This window comes from Gopherus flavomarginatus, chromosome 6 (assembly GCF_025201925.1).
Source record: "Gopherus flavomarginatus isolate rGopFla2 chromosome 6, rGopFla2.mat.asm, whole genome shotgun sequence".
Taxonomy (NCBI): Eukaryota; Metazoa; Chordata; order Testudines; family Testudinidae; genus Gopherus; species Gopherus flavomarginatus.
The window spans coordinates 46,338,274-46,355,245 of record NC_066622.1 but is presented as its reverse complement, the minus strand read 5'-3'; the positions used below and the strand labels follow the sequence as shown (position 1 = coordinate 46,355,245).

The 16,972-nt window shown below is 39.6% G+C and overlaps 1 protein-coding gene and 1 long non-coding RNA gene across 10 annotated transcripts in view; one reads left to right on the top strand and one right to left on the bottom strand.

Annotated features, from left to right (window-relative positions):
• DOCK3 (dedicator of cytokinesis 3) overlaps positions 1-16,972 on the bottom strand; it is a 603,350-nt gene that overhangs the window by 224,036 nt on the left and 362,342 nt on the right. For all 8 annotated transcript variants that reach the window (XM_050957666.1, XM_050957672.1, XM_050957667.1 and 5 more), the window contains exons 11-12: positions 9,521-9,581; positions 8,477-8,624 (exon numbers count right to left, since the gene is read on the bottom strand). In XM_050957666.1, coding sequence (XP_050813623.1) covers positions 8,477-8,624; positions 9,521-9,581 — 209 coding nt within the window. The remainder of the gene's footprint in view (positions 1-8,476; positions 8,625-9,520; positions 9,582-16,972) is intronic.
• The window catches only part of LOC127053374 (uncharacterized), a 68,337-nt gene that overhangs the window by 16,268 nt on the left and 35,097 nt on the right, over positions 1-16,972 (top strand). The gene's annotated exons all lie outside the window — the stretch shown is intronic.

Here is a 16,972-nt window from a genome sequence, read left to right as displayed (position 1 = left end):
ATTGATTTTTTTTTGGTTTAAATCTATTGCTGACTCTGGCAGCTTGTTCCATGCCAGCCATCATTTGTGTTAAGAAACCTGGCCCAAATTTCTTATACCATAGTTCCTCATTAATTTCATTCATTGACCTCTTGTTTTTGAAATTATATTTCTCTCAGTTAACTGGCATCAATCCATTCCTCTCCTTACAAGATCCTGGAATCCTTTCACAGGTCCCTTTCTTCCTAAACTACTAAAGCCGAATCTAGCTGGCCTTTCCTTGCAATCCTTACTCCAGAACGTCAAATAAATTTGATCTTTAACATACCTTTCTATTCTAAGAAAGATCATCCCTATGATAAATGAACTGAATACCAGACAATATTTGCAACATGATACCATTTACATAACACAAGAATACGACTGCCAATTTATGCCTCTTTATCTACATCACAAGATTTTGTTTGCTTTCCCTGAAACAAGCAAACATTGAGCAGATGGTTTTAACATATTACTTACAAGCAGCCCCATGTTACTTGCCTACCCTGCATTCTGTATTGTGACTCGTTTTAGAAAAGCACATGCAAGTTAGAGCAGCCTTTAGCCTACTCTACCTTATGACAGAGGACCTGTTTAAGATAAACTGGCCCAAAACCTAGATACCAAAAAGGTGGCCTAAAGCCATTTTTGCACCAACCACCCTTTTAAGTTGCACTTTTTGGCCAAAGCCAAGGATCTGATTCTAGCTGGTTAATTTTAGGCATCTAAGTTTGAAAATTTAGACCTAAATACATTCATCATTAATAAACTTTTCATAGTTTTCTTTGGGCATTTTACTAGTGATCAAATATATTTCTATTTAAATAAAAAGTCCTTCTTTGCAGTCCAAATTTCCTTTTTCATTGGTTGCTTCCATAGTAAATTCACAATGCTGAATGTTTCACACACAGCATTAGGCTATAATGTAAAACACTGTGGGGGCAGAAGTAAAATGAAGGCACTACCCAGTTGGGCAAATAGCAATGAAAGAGTGTTACAAGAGGAAAAGCATTTAGGCAATATACTTGCAATAAGAAAAAGGAATTTTAAAACCAAAAGGTTCTGTCAGATAAGGAAAAAGGGGAAGAGAGTAATAGGACTGTGGAAGAGAGGACAAAAAGGAAAACTGAAAGCAGGAATAAGAAAAAAGTGAGATCGGTTTAAGGAAGACGGAAAGGAAAACCAATGGAGATAAGGTAAAAGGAGCAAAGAATTAAAGACAAAAAGGTCATATAGAGATATAAAAATACAGGCAACCAAGAAAAGTGAGATAAAAATGATTTATACAGTTAGATTTATTAGTTTTTACTTCATTTTAAAAAATAGTTTTATGGGTATATAATTAAAATGTATTATAAATAAAGTAAATCTTTTCATGGTTTATGTAATAAGCTTATAACTGTGGAATTATATCCTCTTTGCAAGGTTGTAATATGACTGTAGGATTAAGAAGCAGGAAAAACTGGATTGTGAAAGGAACAATCTTGTTCAGACATAAATCTTTAACAACAACAAGTCAGGCTCTAAAAGAATGGTAAGATAAACTGAATTTTTGTACAACCATTCTGATTTGCACACCTGTAAAATCCCTGTTTAAATATTATATACCTTTCAGTCTTGTTTACATTTCCTATATTCTCCACCTAAAAAAGCTTATCTGGCCCAATGTTGAGTAGCTCAGTTATGGCAATTGTATGCTGTGAGGGTATGTCTACAGCAGACTTGGGCTCGCGGAGCTCGGGATAAGGGACTGTTTAACTGCAGTGTAGGCATTCGGGCTTGGACTGGAGCCTGAGCTCTGGGACACTCCCTCCTTGCAGGGTTCGAGAGCCCAGACTCCAGTCCAAGCCTGAACATCTACACACGGCAATTAAACAGCCCCTTAGCCTGAGTCCCACAACCCCGAGTCAGCTGACACAGGCCAGACATGGTTATTTAATTGCAGTGTAGACATACTCTGAGACTAGCTAAAGCTGTCTGGCTCCATCCAAACCAGAAGCATGAAACAAACTTTTGCTCTACTCAGGCCACAGTTCTTTCCTCTGTGTCTATGCACACTTCTCCCCTGGCTGCAAAGGGGAAGCGTTCTCCCACCCTCAGCCCCAGACAACTCCTAAACAGTAGAAGGCGTCCACATTAGATCTCAGCCCAAGCTGCTACTTTTGCCTCAAGGCTGTTTCCTACACCTACTTCCACCACAAATTCACCTCTTTCACTCTTTAATCAAGGGTTACAAGAAATCCTTTATCACATAGTCTCTTCCCATTGTCCCACCCACACCTTCCTCTACATTGGGAGCACCACCCTGACTGCTGATATGAGGCCTTTAGACTGTTCTAACTTATGCTGAGGGGATCGGTCCATAATATGCCAGTTCCAGGATTGGGGAGTGCAATGGTGGCTGAGAACACTGCGAATCTTCCATAAAGGCATAAAGAGTATTGTTAAGCCTGAACTGTCTCGGAGTGGGGAAAAGGTCAAGATCCAGAAACAGAATACTGTTCTATTAAAAGGCTTGCAGGGTGTGTGTAACATAAGAATAAGGTAACATTCAATGAAATAAAAAGTAGGAAATTCAAAACCAATAAGGGGAAATGTTTTTTCATACAACATGTAGTTAAACGGTAGAATTTATCACTAGACAAAGCTGTTGAGACCAAGAAATCAGCAAAATGCAAAAAGCAATTAGATATTTATATGGATATCAAGAACATCCACAGTTGTTGTTTTTAATGAAAATATAACTTTTGGAAGGGATATTAACTTTGTACTTCAGGGCTTAAGACAATCACTAACTAACAGAAATCAGGATGAGACCTATATATGGGTCAGATTATTCCACATATGCCTGCTGAAAGATTCTTATCTCTGGTTCTGACCAATTGTAAACTGAATACAGCACCAGATGGACTGCTTGACTAGATGGACTGCTGGAACGCAGAAATTTTATGTCTCTATGTGTGTTAAGATAAACTTAAAAGACCTGGAAGGATGCACTCAAAAGAGTAATGATGGAGCAAAATAGGTTGACAAGCTCACTCGTTTCACTCTTTAAATGCAATTAAAAAAAAAGAGAGGAATAAATAGATAATGAGATATACACCTTTCACCTTTAGGTTACTGGACTGAATCCACCCCAAGTTGATAGTGACTGAAAGTTGGTACCATCTAGTGGCAACTAATAGCCTATAGTATTTGCAATGGATTGGTGGTGTCAGTCTAACTCCTAGCACACAGATATCCACATCATAAAATCTCCACCAAACTGGCCAGTTTGATAGTCTGGGCAGAGACATAAGAATGGTCAGGCAGGGTCAGTCCAAAGATCCATCTAGCCCAGTACCTGTTTTCCGACAGTGGTCAATGCCAGGTGCCCCAGAGGGAATGAACAGAACCGGTAATCATCATGTGATCCATCCCGTCGCCCATTCCCAGCCTCTGGCAAACAGAGGCTAGGGACACCATCCCTGCCCATCCTGGCTAATAGCCATTGATGGACCCATCCTCCATGAATTTATCTAGTTCTTTTTTGAACCTTATTATAGTCTTGGCCTTCACAATATCCTCTGGCAAGGAGTTCCACAGGTTGACTATACACTGTGTGAAAAATTACTTCTTTTGTTTGTTTTAAACCTGCTGCCTATTAATTTCATTTGATGGCCCTTAATTCTTGTGTTATGAGAAGGAGTAAATAACACTTCCTTATTTACTTTCTCCACATCAGTCATGATTTTATAGACCTCAATCATATCCCCCCTTAGTAGTCTCTTTTCCAAGCTGAAAAGTCCTAGTCTTATTAATCTCTCATCATGTGGCAGCTATTCCATACCCCTAATCATTTTTGTTGCCCTTTTCTGAACCTTTTCCAATTCCAATATATCTTTTTTGAGATGGCATGACCACATCTGCAGATAGTATTCAAGATGTGAGCATATCATGGATATATACAGAGGCTATATGATATTTTCTGTCTTATTATCTATACCTTTCTTAATGATTCCCAACATTCTATTAGCTTTTTTGACTGCCGCTGCAAATTGATTGGATGTATATCAGATAAAGCATGTTAGGCACTTCCCTACACAGCCAGCTACTTCTGTACTTCAAGAGAGCTCCCATAGGTTTCTTTTCAGAGTCCTATGTGAAGTACTAGTAATACATGCTAGACCTAGAATATATATTTTATATGTATAGTTGGCATTATGTTTTCCAATGTGCAATACTTTGCATTTATCAACACTGAATTTCATCTACCATTTTATTGCCCAGTCATCTAGTTTTAAGAGATCCTTTTGTAGCTCTTCGCAGTCTGCCTGGGACGTAACTATCTTGAGTAGACCAAGAACCATATGACACTCTTGCCCCAGAATGGCCCCTTATGGCCAGAGTTGAAGCCGGCTAGTGACCTTAAGGCCATGCAAATGTACATAGCCACTCTTCCTGACCCAGGTGCATATGGCTAAAGCAGCACCCAGAGTGCTTATCTCCCAATAGCAGTTCTGTCTGATTCTGTAGTCAATGGGGCAAAATAATTTACCCATCTCTCTCCATGGAAAAGTTAACTTTATGCACAACCTTCTGGCTGCCTGGTCCATTCAGGGAATTAATTGAAGCTGTAAAGCCGCAGCCTGAAGAGTGGGATGATGGTGGATGTGGAAACAACATATAGACAAGAATTGGCCATTCTGGGTATGCAAAAGTGGGAGCACGTGGTCATAGGTAGGGAGGATCTAGCTAGGTCTAGCATGTATTACTAGTACTTCACATAGGACTCTGAAAAGAAACCTATGGGAGCTCTCTTGAAGTACAGAAGTAGCTGGCTGTGTAGGGAAGTGCCTAACATGCTTTATCTGATTTGTGGTTAAATAGAGGACTTCAGTTCCCAGCGTTGTCAATTCAACATCTTTCATAAGTAAAAAAATCAATTTAAAATTTAGAAAAGAAATTAAATAATTGTGAAGTCTCAGGGATAATCTGTTATGTTAAACAATGACATTTATGAGGGTTACTGCAATGTGAAAGAAATATAAATATCCTATAATATAGACTATATAAAATGTAAGTCAAAAGAAATAGCATAGACCACAAGAGAAATGACAACACTGGAGGCTATGACACATACTTCTAAGTACAGTACAAGCATCAATTCAATGACGGTATGCCAGCCTACATAGGGAGTAGAAAACAATAAAATCCACCAGTAAAATAGTGAGGATTCCATCAGGATACTACATCTGACCCTGCAACTTTTGCATTTTTTACTTCAATATTGTATAGTGCTTTAGAAAAAAAAAGCAAACAAACAAACAAAAAACAACCGAAGTCTCAATGTACATTTAGGATAAGGCTATTTTTAAACAGAGTGTACAATTCTGCATGTGAAATTTTAAATTCTAAATCCTGATACTTTAGAAGAGAAAGATAGAGCACTTCATCCTGTACTACTGGTGGTGCCTCTGCTAAATGAGGAAGAAGAAATTAGCATTCTTATCTTCAAATATAGCTTCCTTTTGGGATTCACAACTTTCTAATAGTTACATAAACTGCTGATAGACTGAAAGGAAGGTATACAGTTTAAAACATACAGTTATACTATGGTTCCTAAAGTTATATCATGCCATTATAAATACAGACAATGTTTTAGGGCCAGATTTTCAAAGATATTTAGGTGTCTAAAGATGCAGGTAGGAGCCTAGTGGGATTTTTCAAAGCTGCCTAACTCCCGTTGGATGTATGCACCTAGGCACTTTTGAAAGTTCCAAGTGCCTAAGTTCCAAAGGGAGTTAGGCAGTTTTGAAAAATCCCACTAGGCTCCTATGTGGACCTTTAGGCATATAAATATCTTTAAAAATCTGGCCCTTAGTTACCAATACAGACGAATAGCCTTTTGTCCTGAAGTGGGCACAGTGCACAAGAACACGAAACTGAATCTAAACAAAAGGTATTTGAAAAGACATGCCTGACTGAAGGAGAAGTGCACCAATGACTGAATCTGCTTTAATGGAAGCTGACATGAGCTATTGCACATTTTATCATTTTCTGTTATTTAAAGAGGTGATGACTGTGAGAACTGATGAATATTTTCTCAGTTGTTTCCGAGACCAAGTTGTCCAGAAGAAATGTAATGTTTGCCAATTTTCATCATCCTTATTGGATGCTGTAGGACCATCAGCTGTTAAGGAGTACAAAAGCCTTACTTTGTTTGACACCTAAACCTCTGACCCAACACAATATCCATCCATCATTTCTCCTACAGCTAGTGTTAACAAAGCCCTTCAACAACAAATGCATGGTATGGCTAGTACAGACTGATAGTTCAAGTGGATTTAAATCCCACACAGATCTACTAAAGAATTCCAGAACGGTAAGCAAATCACTTCGAAAATAATCTGAATTTACAGCCATAATTCCCAAATGTAACATATATTTTAATCTCTATTAATGCTCCTAAAACAAGAAAGCACCTTCAACCTTGAAAATCTGAGTATTTTACCTTTTTAAATTAAAAATATTTCAGACTGTAAACCTTTGAAAGCAACAGCTAAAATACTAATCCTTGTTATTGCAAAACAATCTCTTGGGGCGAAAGAACAGCCGGTGATTGCTTTTAGGGCAATTAAACCTACCAGCATGTTTTCAAAAAGTCTGTCACTCAAACACCAGTATGGAACAGAATTTGAATACTGATGGGAATGTGCAGGTAGAAGAAAGTCTTGGGTCAGGTGTGTGTGGGTATTTATTCACTAATCTGATTAGCATCTTTCAAAGGATGAAGGTAAACTACTAGTGGACCTCCCGTGCAAACTGACAGTCTATGAACAATCCCAGCACACTGAGAAAATAACTGCCAATGTTCTCTATTTAATTAACCATCAGAAAGCAATACTGATCCAATAAAGCAGCCTCTGTGAGCAGTTGTGAATAGAAGCCAGACAGACAATTTCAGTTTAGCCTGGAAAATCTGACAGATTTATTTTAAGCAGGTCAAAGGCAGATGATGCCACTGAGGTTAAAGCTAGAAGTAAACTGCATATTAAAGGTTCAAAATAAGACTTCAATCTACAAACTTGACTGAAAAATAGAAATATGCTTGAACTTTTCCTGCTTTTCCATCAGGAAAGTCTTCACTCATATTATGAATGACAGTCAACATTTCAGTCTTTAACCCAGTGGTTCCCTGGCTTTTATTTATATGCAATAGACTGATCTACGGGCTCCGTGGAAGCCCCCACAACTCTTTATGGCATGGCAGTATCTCTGCTTTTTTCTATCAATTCTCTCTCTCCCCCCTCAATCTCCCTGTTTCCATGCTTTTTTTACCCCCTACATCTCCCTCCCTGCTTTTCTGCTTTCTATTTTTATACATATTTGCTCTCTCATGTTTTGCTGCCTTTTCCTTGTCGCCCCCTCCCGCCTGTTTCACCTTTTCTGCAAAAGTGGGGGTGTACATCAGAAATCTGTAAGCCTGGACACATGCTTCTGAAGACGTACTCTTTTGTGGGAGCAGAGACAAAGCTTCAGCTGATGATATGCTCAAAACTGTAGTCCGGTATGCATGAGTTGCTCCTATAGCTATGTGCATTAGGAAACTGTACCAAGTGCAGGGAGGGAATGTAGTTTTTCAAGGAGATGCCAAATGATTTAGTCACAGCAGCACTTTTGCAGTGGACATTCAGAGTGGATCTATGGTCATGCAGCTTTCCCCACCCTTAAGCCTTACTGCTCCTTTCCTCTTCCCTGCACCCGCGTAGCCAAACCTAGGCTTCTCTCTCCCCCGCTTCTAGATTGCAGAATACTGCTCTAGCCATTCTTTAGGCTTTTAAAAGTTAGGCTTAGTAGCACTGAGAGCAACATCAGTAAGAAACACAAAAAAGGACAGTTTATGAATTCTCCCAAGTGATGTATATTCAAGGAATATTCCAAAATATGTCTTCTTGTCATGCAACCTGGCTGAAACATCATATCTTTAAAATGGAGCTGCATGTAGTTTTAGTATATCTCCTATAGGCTCACTAGCTGTCTTGCAACTGTAAGAAAAAGCAAGGGCAAGTAGAAACTTCCCTGCTCATGCTCTCCCCCCCATCCCCAAGCTTGCTTCCCTATGAAAAGAAACATCTGAAAAGTGTGCTACAATGGTTATTCTTTAAAGAGCTCAGCATTAGCATCAGCCAGCTAAGTAAAATGGATTAGAAGGCTGGAGAATTCATCAGCGTAAGCATCATACACTTGCACATTTCTGCAAGAGATTTATTTAGGGGTTTTTTCTGTATGCATGAGAGCAGGTCATGCTAACCTGTCACAAAGAGGATCTCACAAAAAATATAAATCCTTTACATGTAATTTATAGCTCAGTGCTGAATCTCTGGTTTGTGGCACATGTGTATTCATGTAGTATTAAGACACCTGACCTATACTAATTGCTCACACAATTTCTTTCTCCCTCTGGTGTGTTACTCACGTGTAAACTTTGAGAACAAAATCTTTTTCTTCCTTTAGTTCAGAGATTGATTGAAGTACATCCATGATGCTCAATACTGCACAGCCATAGGGGCGACGATAATGTAGATGGGAGGGGCCCTTTTTGGAATCATTCAGCAGCATGCGACCTGAAACAGACAGCTTGGTTAGAAATTAACATGCAGCTGCTCTCTCTGCTCCTATCTTTCTGTTCTCTCTATGTGAATGTGTACACATACATACAGTACAAACTACAGTATAAAGTTATCAATGTATTGTATAGGTATTCTAGACTGTCTATGTTCCTCTTTTCATATTCTTATATATACGAATTATGCTTTCAATTGTTACATAGAAACTTTTTAACTGGGACATTTCTGTAGACAGACTATTATTTTGATTAAACTATTGTCCCACTAAGAGATGAGATTTTTAAACAGCTTTAAAAAACTAGAAATAAACTAGTATACTTGACACAAATACAAGAAATATTTATCCGGCCTCTTCTCAATTAAAACCCCAATATCTTAATACCTTGGCACTGGTTAAATGCATCCCCATTAAGCAGGTTTTTTGCCAACAGTGTGTCTCAAAAAGCTGCCACAGCCATTTATGGTCATCGGGCACACAACAAAAAAGAGTTCCTGTATTTATCCATCTGCAAATGATTTACAATTCTGAATGACCAGGTACACTGACATTAGGGTGACCAGATGTCCCATTTTTTGGGACTTTCCTACATCTTGTGTTCAAGGCTTAGAAGGGTGCACGATAAAACTGATAATCTTCTCTTTCCAAATGGGTATTTACCCAAGTCTTATGTTCCAGATCAAGAAAATCACTGTCTACCAATTACTAAAACGTATTAACACTTATCTATAATGCCATGATTTGAACTTGTGTTTCAACAAAGAGGTAGGGTCTGTGATGGAGCTTTCTGACTGGAAAAATTCATCACAGTGTTAATTCAGTATAAGATACGTTTTAAAAATACTTTTCATTTTGAGCTAATATAAAAAAATTTACTTAGCAAACCATACTGTACCTATTCGAATTACTTGTGCAACTATGTACAAGTCTCTCTTCATATCCTTGCTGCTGAGATCCTAACAAATTGAAAAAAAATAAAAGTTAAAATAAATAACACAACACACTTTTGAACCTTAGAGCAGGTCTGCAAAATTACTCAAACAAATACATCCCACAAATAATAATAAAAAGTAATATTTTTCACTTATTTAACTTCTTCCATCTTTAAATCTGTTTTACAAAGGTGAGAAGGTTATGGATGAAGAAAAATAAGGCACAGATAGGTTATGTTTTGGCTAGCAGAGTTCTATAAAAGAAAAAATAAAAATCAACTGTCTACCTCGGTGAGTGAAACTATGTTGAAATTCTGTCAACAGTCATTTTCAAACATGTATTTAATCCTTTGATCCTAACACACCCTACTTGAGATGAAATCTATGAGCTGCAGCACTACACAATATTAGGAAATTAGACAGCTCTGCCGCACTGCTCCGCACTGTCTGATGGCCACTTGCCATTTGCAGGGCATCTATGTGAAGTCCCATCCATACATTCATGAGACATTACGTCTTGGTCCAAGACCCCTCTGCTGACACATGCTTTGGGGCTGTAGTTTTACATACAGCCATACTCTGCATCCTTATACTCTCCTTTCTTACTACTGCTTGTCAGACACCTACAGTGGAATACACATAGGAACCAACACTTGAAGAAGAAAGGGAAGCTACTTACCTGGTTGAAACTGGTGCTCTTCGAGATGTGTGGTCCCTATCTGTATTCCACTACCCACCCTCCTTCCCCCTACTTCAGATAATGACTGGATTCATGGTAGAGAAGGAACTGGAGCAGTGGTCAGTCCACCCTACCCCTTATAATCTTAGTGCAAAGCGTGAGGATGGCAGGGGCACAGGAGTGGATCAACAGACACTACTTGCAAGAATTCTCTCTCTTTCAGGCACATGGAGCACATGCATACCCACAATGGAATACACACAGGGACCAGCACTCAAAGAAGAAGAGAACAATGTCTAAGAGTCATTTAAATAGTTGTCATTCATAGAATATTTATGAAGTTTTGGTTCTGTTACTATATTAAATATAAAAAAGTCATAGTAATACTAAACGGAGAAATACATACCTACAAACAGAAATTCTAAATGAAGTTGTAACTTAACTCATCTTTATTGTTCCTAGTAAGAGGAAATAGTCATCTCACTTCATTTGAGACCCAAGATGAAAAAACCCCATGCATTTTATAATCACTAGACTTAATAAAATGAGAATAGGATGTTGTAGAGGCCTCAGTTCCCAATCTAAAAGCTTTGAGAGCTTACGTCTGACCCTTAACGTTATTTTAATATAATAGCTGGGGATTCAAATTTTTCATGTTTTCTTTCCCTTTAATTAAACTATGACCTCCATCCTAGTGATGGTGGCATACTCCGAAATGTTTGAGTGAGAGAGTTTTACAGCATTATTGGGTTTGCTTATACAGTAACAAGGCTTGTTCTACTACTAAGTTTTGTAAAATATAAAAAACTCAACTTTGTTTCTCACTAGCAATTTTTCAAAATGAAAGCACTCATAAGTCAAATGACACTACAGCCATTGTGAAAAGAAAAGAAAACAATTTTTAGTACAGGTAAAAGTGGAGAATTCTGGTTTTGCAATTCTATAACTTAAAATCAATTTAGAGAATTAAAAAGGTTTTTTTTTGTTGAAAAGAAAATACGAATCCTACCTGTCACCTTGCATGGAAGATTTCTGTCCTATGTGATTTGAGAGAGGAAATCTCAAAAATTGAGGTTTCTGATAGCAATGCAGACAGTGAAATATAGAAGCACAGCTAAAATAAATGCATATGGACAGTTACACTTCTAACTACAGTAAAGATCATATTTTTTAAGCAAAGTTCTAAGAGAAAAATTCTGCCCTTTACATATGTGGCCATGCATGCTGAGTGCGGGGAGAGAGGGAAGAGAAAAATATCAACCAGAGCTGTGTTTCCAGCATTAGAACCACTCTGCTAGCACAGTGCAGGATGGCTGAAGGGGAGCTATAAACTGATGGGGATATCTTGCTACTTACTCCTTTGAAAAGAAATAGTGTATTTCCCTGGCTAGTGCATGCTGCTTATTGTAAATATCATGCTGGAGACTGGTCACGCCTATTACTTTAAAGGCCAGAAGGGGACCGTTACAATCTAGTTTGACCTCCCAAACATTGTAGGCCACAAACCTCACCCACCCACTTCTGTAATAGGCCCAAAACTCTGACTGAGTTACTGAAGTCCTCAAATCTTGATTTAAAGACTTCAAATTACACACAATCCATCGTTTACTCTGGTTTAAACCAGCAAGTGACTGATGCCCGCAGCTGCAGAGGAAGGCGAAATCCCGCAAGGGACTCTGCCAATCTGACCTGGGGAAAAATTCCTTCCCGACTTCAAATATGGTAATTGGTTACACCCTGAGCACATGGGTGAGACCCACCAGCCAGATACCTGGGAAAAAATTCTCTGTAGTAACTCAGAGCCCTCCCCAGCTGGTCTACCATCTCCAGCCAGTGAAGATATTTGCCAAGGCAATGGAGGTTGGGACATATGCCATTGTAGGCAATCATATCTTCCCCTCCATAAATTTATCAATCTTGGTCTTAGAACAAATTAGGTTTTTTGTCCCTGCTACTCCCCTTGGAAGGCTGTCACTTCTCTGATAGTTAGAAATCTTTGTCTAATTTCAGGCCTAAATTTATTGATGGCTAATTTATATCCATTTGTTTGGAGTTGCCCTTTTTTTTATTTTTTTTGGCCAACATTGACCTTTAACTTAAATAACTCATCTCTCTCCCTGGCATTTATCCCTCTGACGTATTTGTAAAGAGCAATCATATATCCATTTAGCCTTCATTTTGTTACGCTAAACAAGCCAAGCTCCTTAAGTCTCCTCTCATAAGGTAGATTCTCCATTCCTCTGATCACCCTAGTAGCCCTTCTCTGCATCTGTTCCAATTTGAATTCATCTTTCAAACATGGGAGATCAGAATTGCACACAGTATTCCAGATGCACTACTAAATTTCATCCCATTTCTATTACTCCGGTTTTCAAAGTGGTCCAAATCTTCTTGTATGGTATTCTGTTTCTCCTTTGTATCGGCAGTACTTTCCAACTTTGTGCCATCTGCAAATTTTATTAGCGCACTCCCACTTTTTGTGCAAACATCAGTAATGAAAATGACCAATGTCTGAGGAACTCCACTAGTAATCTCCCTCCAGACTGACAGTTCAATTTTCAGATTGATCCACTGTATCCTTTAACCAGTTCCTTACCTCCCCTTTAATCAGTTCTTTATCCATCATTTGATTCTCATGTTAATCCCAATCTTCTCCAATGGAACTAGTAATTTCCCACATGGAACTGTATCAAATGCTTTACTGAAATCCAGACAGACTAGATCTAGTGCATTTGCTTTGTCTAGAAAATCAGTTATCTCCTCAAAGAAAGAGATAAGGTTTGTATGATACGATCTACCTTTTGTAAAACTATGCTGTGTTTTATCCCAATCACCGTTTACCTCTATGTCCTTAACTATTCTCTCTTTCAAAATTTCTCAAACCTTACATACAATTGAGGTCAAACTAATGGGCCTGCAGTTTCCTGGATCACTTTTTCTCCCCTTTCTTAAATATAGGTACTATATTTGCAATTCTCCAGTCACAGGATATGATCCCTGAGTTTGCAGATTCATTAAAAAGCCTTGCTATTGGGCTTGCAAATTTCATGTGCCTGTTCCTTTAATATTCTCAGATGGAGATTATTTGGGTGCTCTGATTTGGTCCCATCAAGGTGTTTGAGTTTAGCTTCCACCTCAGATATGGTAATTTCTACTTCCATATCTTTAAGTGTTTTCCCTAGCTGGATGTAGTCTTCCTTGATGCATTCCTGACAGAAACTAGCAGTATAGTTTGTTCCCAAGTGAAGGACAATTGGTGGATTCTTTTCTGATCTCATTAGGATCCTCTTCAACTTCAGGTCCACATCCCGTATCTTAGCTCCTGGCAGGTAATACACCTTCTTGTTCTCTGGATCAGCTCAAGTGACAAGCCTGTCTGTTCTTAATAGGGAGTCCTCAGTCACATAGACCTACTTCTTCCCGGTGTTGATGTGATCTTCTGTCCATTCCTCTTCTGTTTTTTATTGGCTGCATGTCTTATCTTCTGTTCATTCCCTATCCTCCTAGGGCTCCAAACTCTGGCTATCTTCAGTGTTTCTTCCCCTCTTCTTATAGGGGAAGAACCAGTAGTTCTTCTCTTCTTCCTTGCTCTTCCATCTTCTGTTACTGCCTGCCTCCTTCCTTCATTTTCCAACTCACTGAACCTGTTCCTCAGCTCTGTTTCGCCTTTGGTAGCCAGTCCTTTCCTCTGCTTTGTTCTCAGAGCCACAGGCTTTCACTGGTCACTCTCCTCATTCAACAGTCTACCCTCACAGTTCTCTGGTCCATCATGTATCCGCAAGTGTTTATGTTTCCCTTTAGCCTCCTGTCCCCGTCCCTTCATTATTCACTCAAATACTCTTCAAAACTCTTATCAGAGTTTCTAGCTGCATCTCCAAACCTTGGATCTTCTCTTCCATCAAACCATTCAGCCAGCACTTCATACAAACAAAGCACCTTTCAGATACCCACTCCAGAAGAATATACATCCTGCTGCTTCCACCTTCAGTCATCTTCACCATCTCTTCCATTTTTCTGTTCACTAGCAGGGCTGCTTTTGTAGGCTTACTTCCTAAGCTCCTGTCAAGAAGGAAAAACACCTCACAAAAATACCACCTCCTCCAAACTTCCTGTAGAAATTCCCACTCAAATTCCTGTTTCAGCTCTGTTTGCTAGCTTCTGTGCTGCCTCTGCTCTCTAGCTAGCAAATCATGCCTCTTTGGGGCTGAGGAGTGAAAGCTGCATAAAATTTTCCTAGTATTTTTTCTCTCCTGCTGCATAGGTAAGGGATAAGCTTTCTATGCTCTCTTTACTGTCTAGTGCACCAGTGCAGCATATGGCAAGATTTAGCCCTGTGTGTCTTGGAAAAAATGAAGCTCAATGATAAGAAGGGATTTTGTGCAGTTTTAATCTTCACAGCTATCATTAGCTCATCTTCAGCCGGTAAGGTTCTTCTATTTCCCAGTGTTCCGGGGATGCTTATCCTGCTAACGTCGTCTCATACCAGGATTAAAAATTATAGACCAACCCTGGTAAGAAGTGTTTGTCTGTTGTTTTTGTTCAGTAGTGCCTCATGCACACAGAGTATTTGTGAAAACAGAGTACAAATGTAAAAGCAAGTTAATTCACCATATTTTAAAATATTAAAATTATGGATAATTATTAGAATATTTACAGCACAGGCTTCCACGTTTTCACTTGTTAGAAGTACCACTGCTTAAATACTTTCTTTGCTTTGTAATTCTCCCTTTGAGAAAGTGAATGGTGACAAGCAAAGAAACTCAGAAACAGGCCAGGGACACACAACTGTACTCAGTCTTCCTAGACAGTAAAGGGCATTTGAAAACATGCATGGTTCCTTAACAAACCCTTTACTTTTTGATGTGATCATAGAATCACAGAATCATAAAAGATTAGGGTTGGAAGAGACCTCAGGAGGGCATTGGTTCCAACCCCCTGCTCAACCAACTAAATCATCCCAGCCAGGGCTTTGTCAAGCCGAGCCTCAAAAACCTCTAAGGATTGAGATTCCACCACCTCCCTAGGTAACCCATTCCAATGCTTCACCACTCTCCTAGTGAAATAGTGTTTCCTAATATTCAGCCTAGACCTCCCTCACTGCAATTTGAGACGATTGCTCCTTGTTCTGTCATCTGCCACCACTGAGAACAGCCGAGCTCCATCCTCTTTGGAACCCCGCTTCAGGTAGCTGAAGGCTGCTATCAAATCCCTCCTTACTCTTCTCTTCTGCAGACTAAACAAGCCCAGTTCCCTCCACGTCTCCTCATAAGTCATGTGTCCCAGCTCCCTGATATTTTTGTTGTCCTCCACTGGACTCTCCAATTTGTCCACATCCTTTCGGGGGGGAGGGGGGGGGAGGGACACAAAACTGGACACAGTACTCCAAATGTGGCCTCACCAGTGCCGAATTGAGGGAGGTGATTATTCCCCTCTATCTGCTGGCAATGCTCCTACTAATGCGGCCCAATATGCCATTAGCCTTCTTGGCAACAAGACTGGTTGTATTTTCTAATCTGACAGTGAAAAGTTAACATTACTTTTGTTTAGGTTTTACATATAAGGGGAAACACCCTTTGCCTAATTAAAGTATTATATGGATGATGGGCAGATATTGAAATAGCTACAGCTGTACATGTTCATTACTCTATTTGGAGAAGTAGCATTTTTATTTTCAGTATGACAAATTGATTTATAGAGGGGATTATTTTTTAAGTGGAAAATGTCAAAATATTGGGGAGAAGTGGGGAAACATACTGTACTTTCTTCAGCTCCATAGAAAATACTAAAAACATTAATACAGCCCCAGGGGCTGCAGGTCACAGCCAGAGGCCATAGGACCTCAGTGCAGATGGCCTTGAGATCTGCCAAGGTTGAGGGTGGCTTTTTTGCAAGGGTTGAAAATATTGCCTCACCCCTGAAAGGAGAATGCAAGAATATCTATGAGGAAATCCAGACAATTCCAGACAAAAAGTTCCCTTCTCCTGGGTTTTAATGTAGGAGGGGACAATCTGAGCCAATTACTTATTTGTGTCCCATGGAACTAAAGTGATTTGTTGAACTGTGCTCTCAATATTGCCTCTGGAGCAGGTGTAAACTATTCCCTCTACAGAGCTGACATTTTCAAGTGACGTTGGTTGACAGATAAAACGTAGTAAACCAAAAGACCATGATAATTAATGCTTCATTAGGAATACAGGTTAAAAAAAGTTTGCCAAATGGAAAACAACAAATTTTCATTAAAAAGAATGGTTATTGAACTTTACAGTACCCGTGGTTCTTCCAGATGTTGTCATCTCCTCTATGTGATCGATATGCAGTGCCCCAACTGGAAGGAGGTATTAATATTAAGGAGTCCTGACTGCCACTACCTAAATAGTGATGTGATGGGGCACCTGCCCCACACTGGTCTCTAAGGGGTTAATAGAGCCCTAGGGAGGCTGCGTAGGAGGCAGCCAATCAGAGAAGAGCTGAAGGGAGCAGCCAATCAGTGCCAAGCAGGCCCATATAAACAGGGAGCTTCAGGGCAGTGGAGTTCAGTTCTCTACTGGGAGCCCAGGGAGGAAGGACTGTGTCTTGGGGGCCGAGAGAGATGTCAGCAACCTGGACAGAGAAGTGCTGCTAGCAGAGGCCGGGGGAGTGAGAGACAGCTCCTGGCTGGCTGCTGAGGTTTGCAGGCTGAGGCCCTGAGGCAAGGGCAAAGAGGATGCTGGAGCCATGAGGAAGTGGCCAGACAATT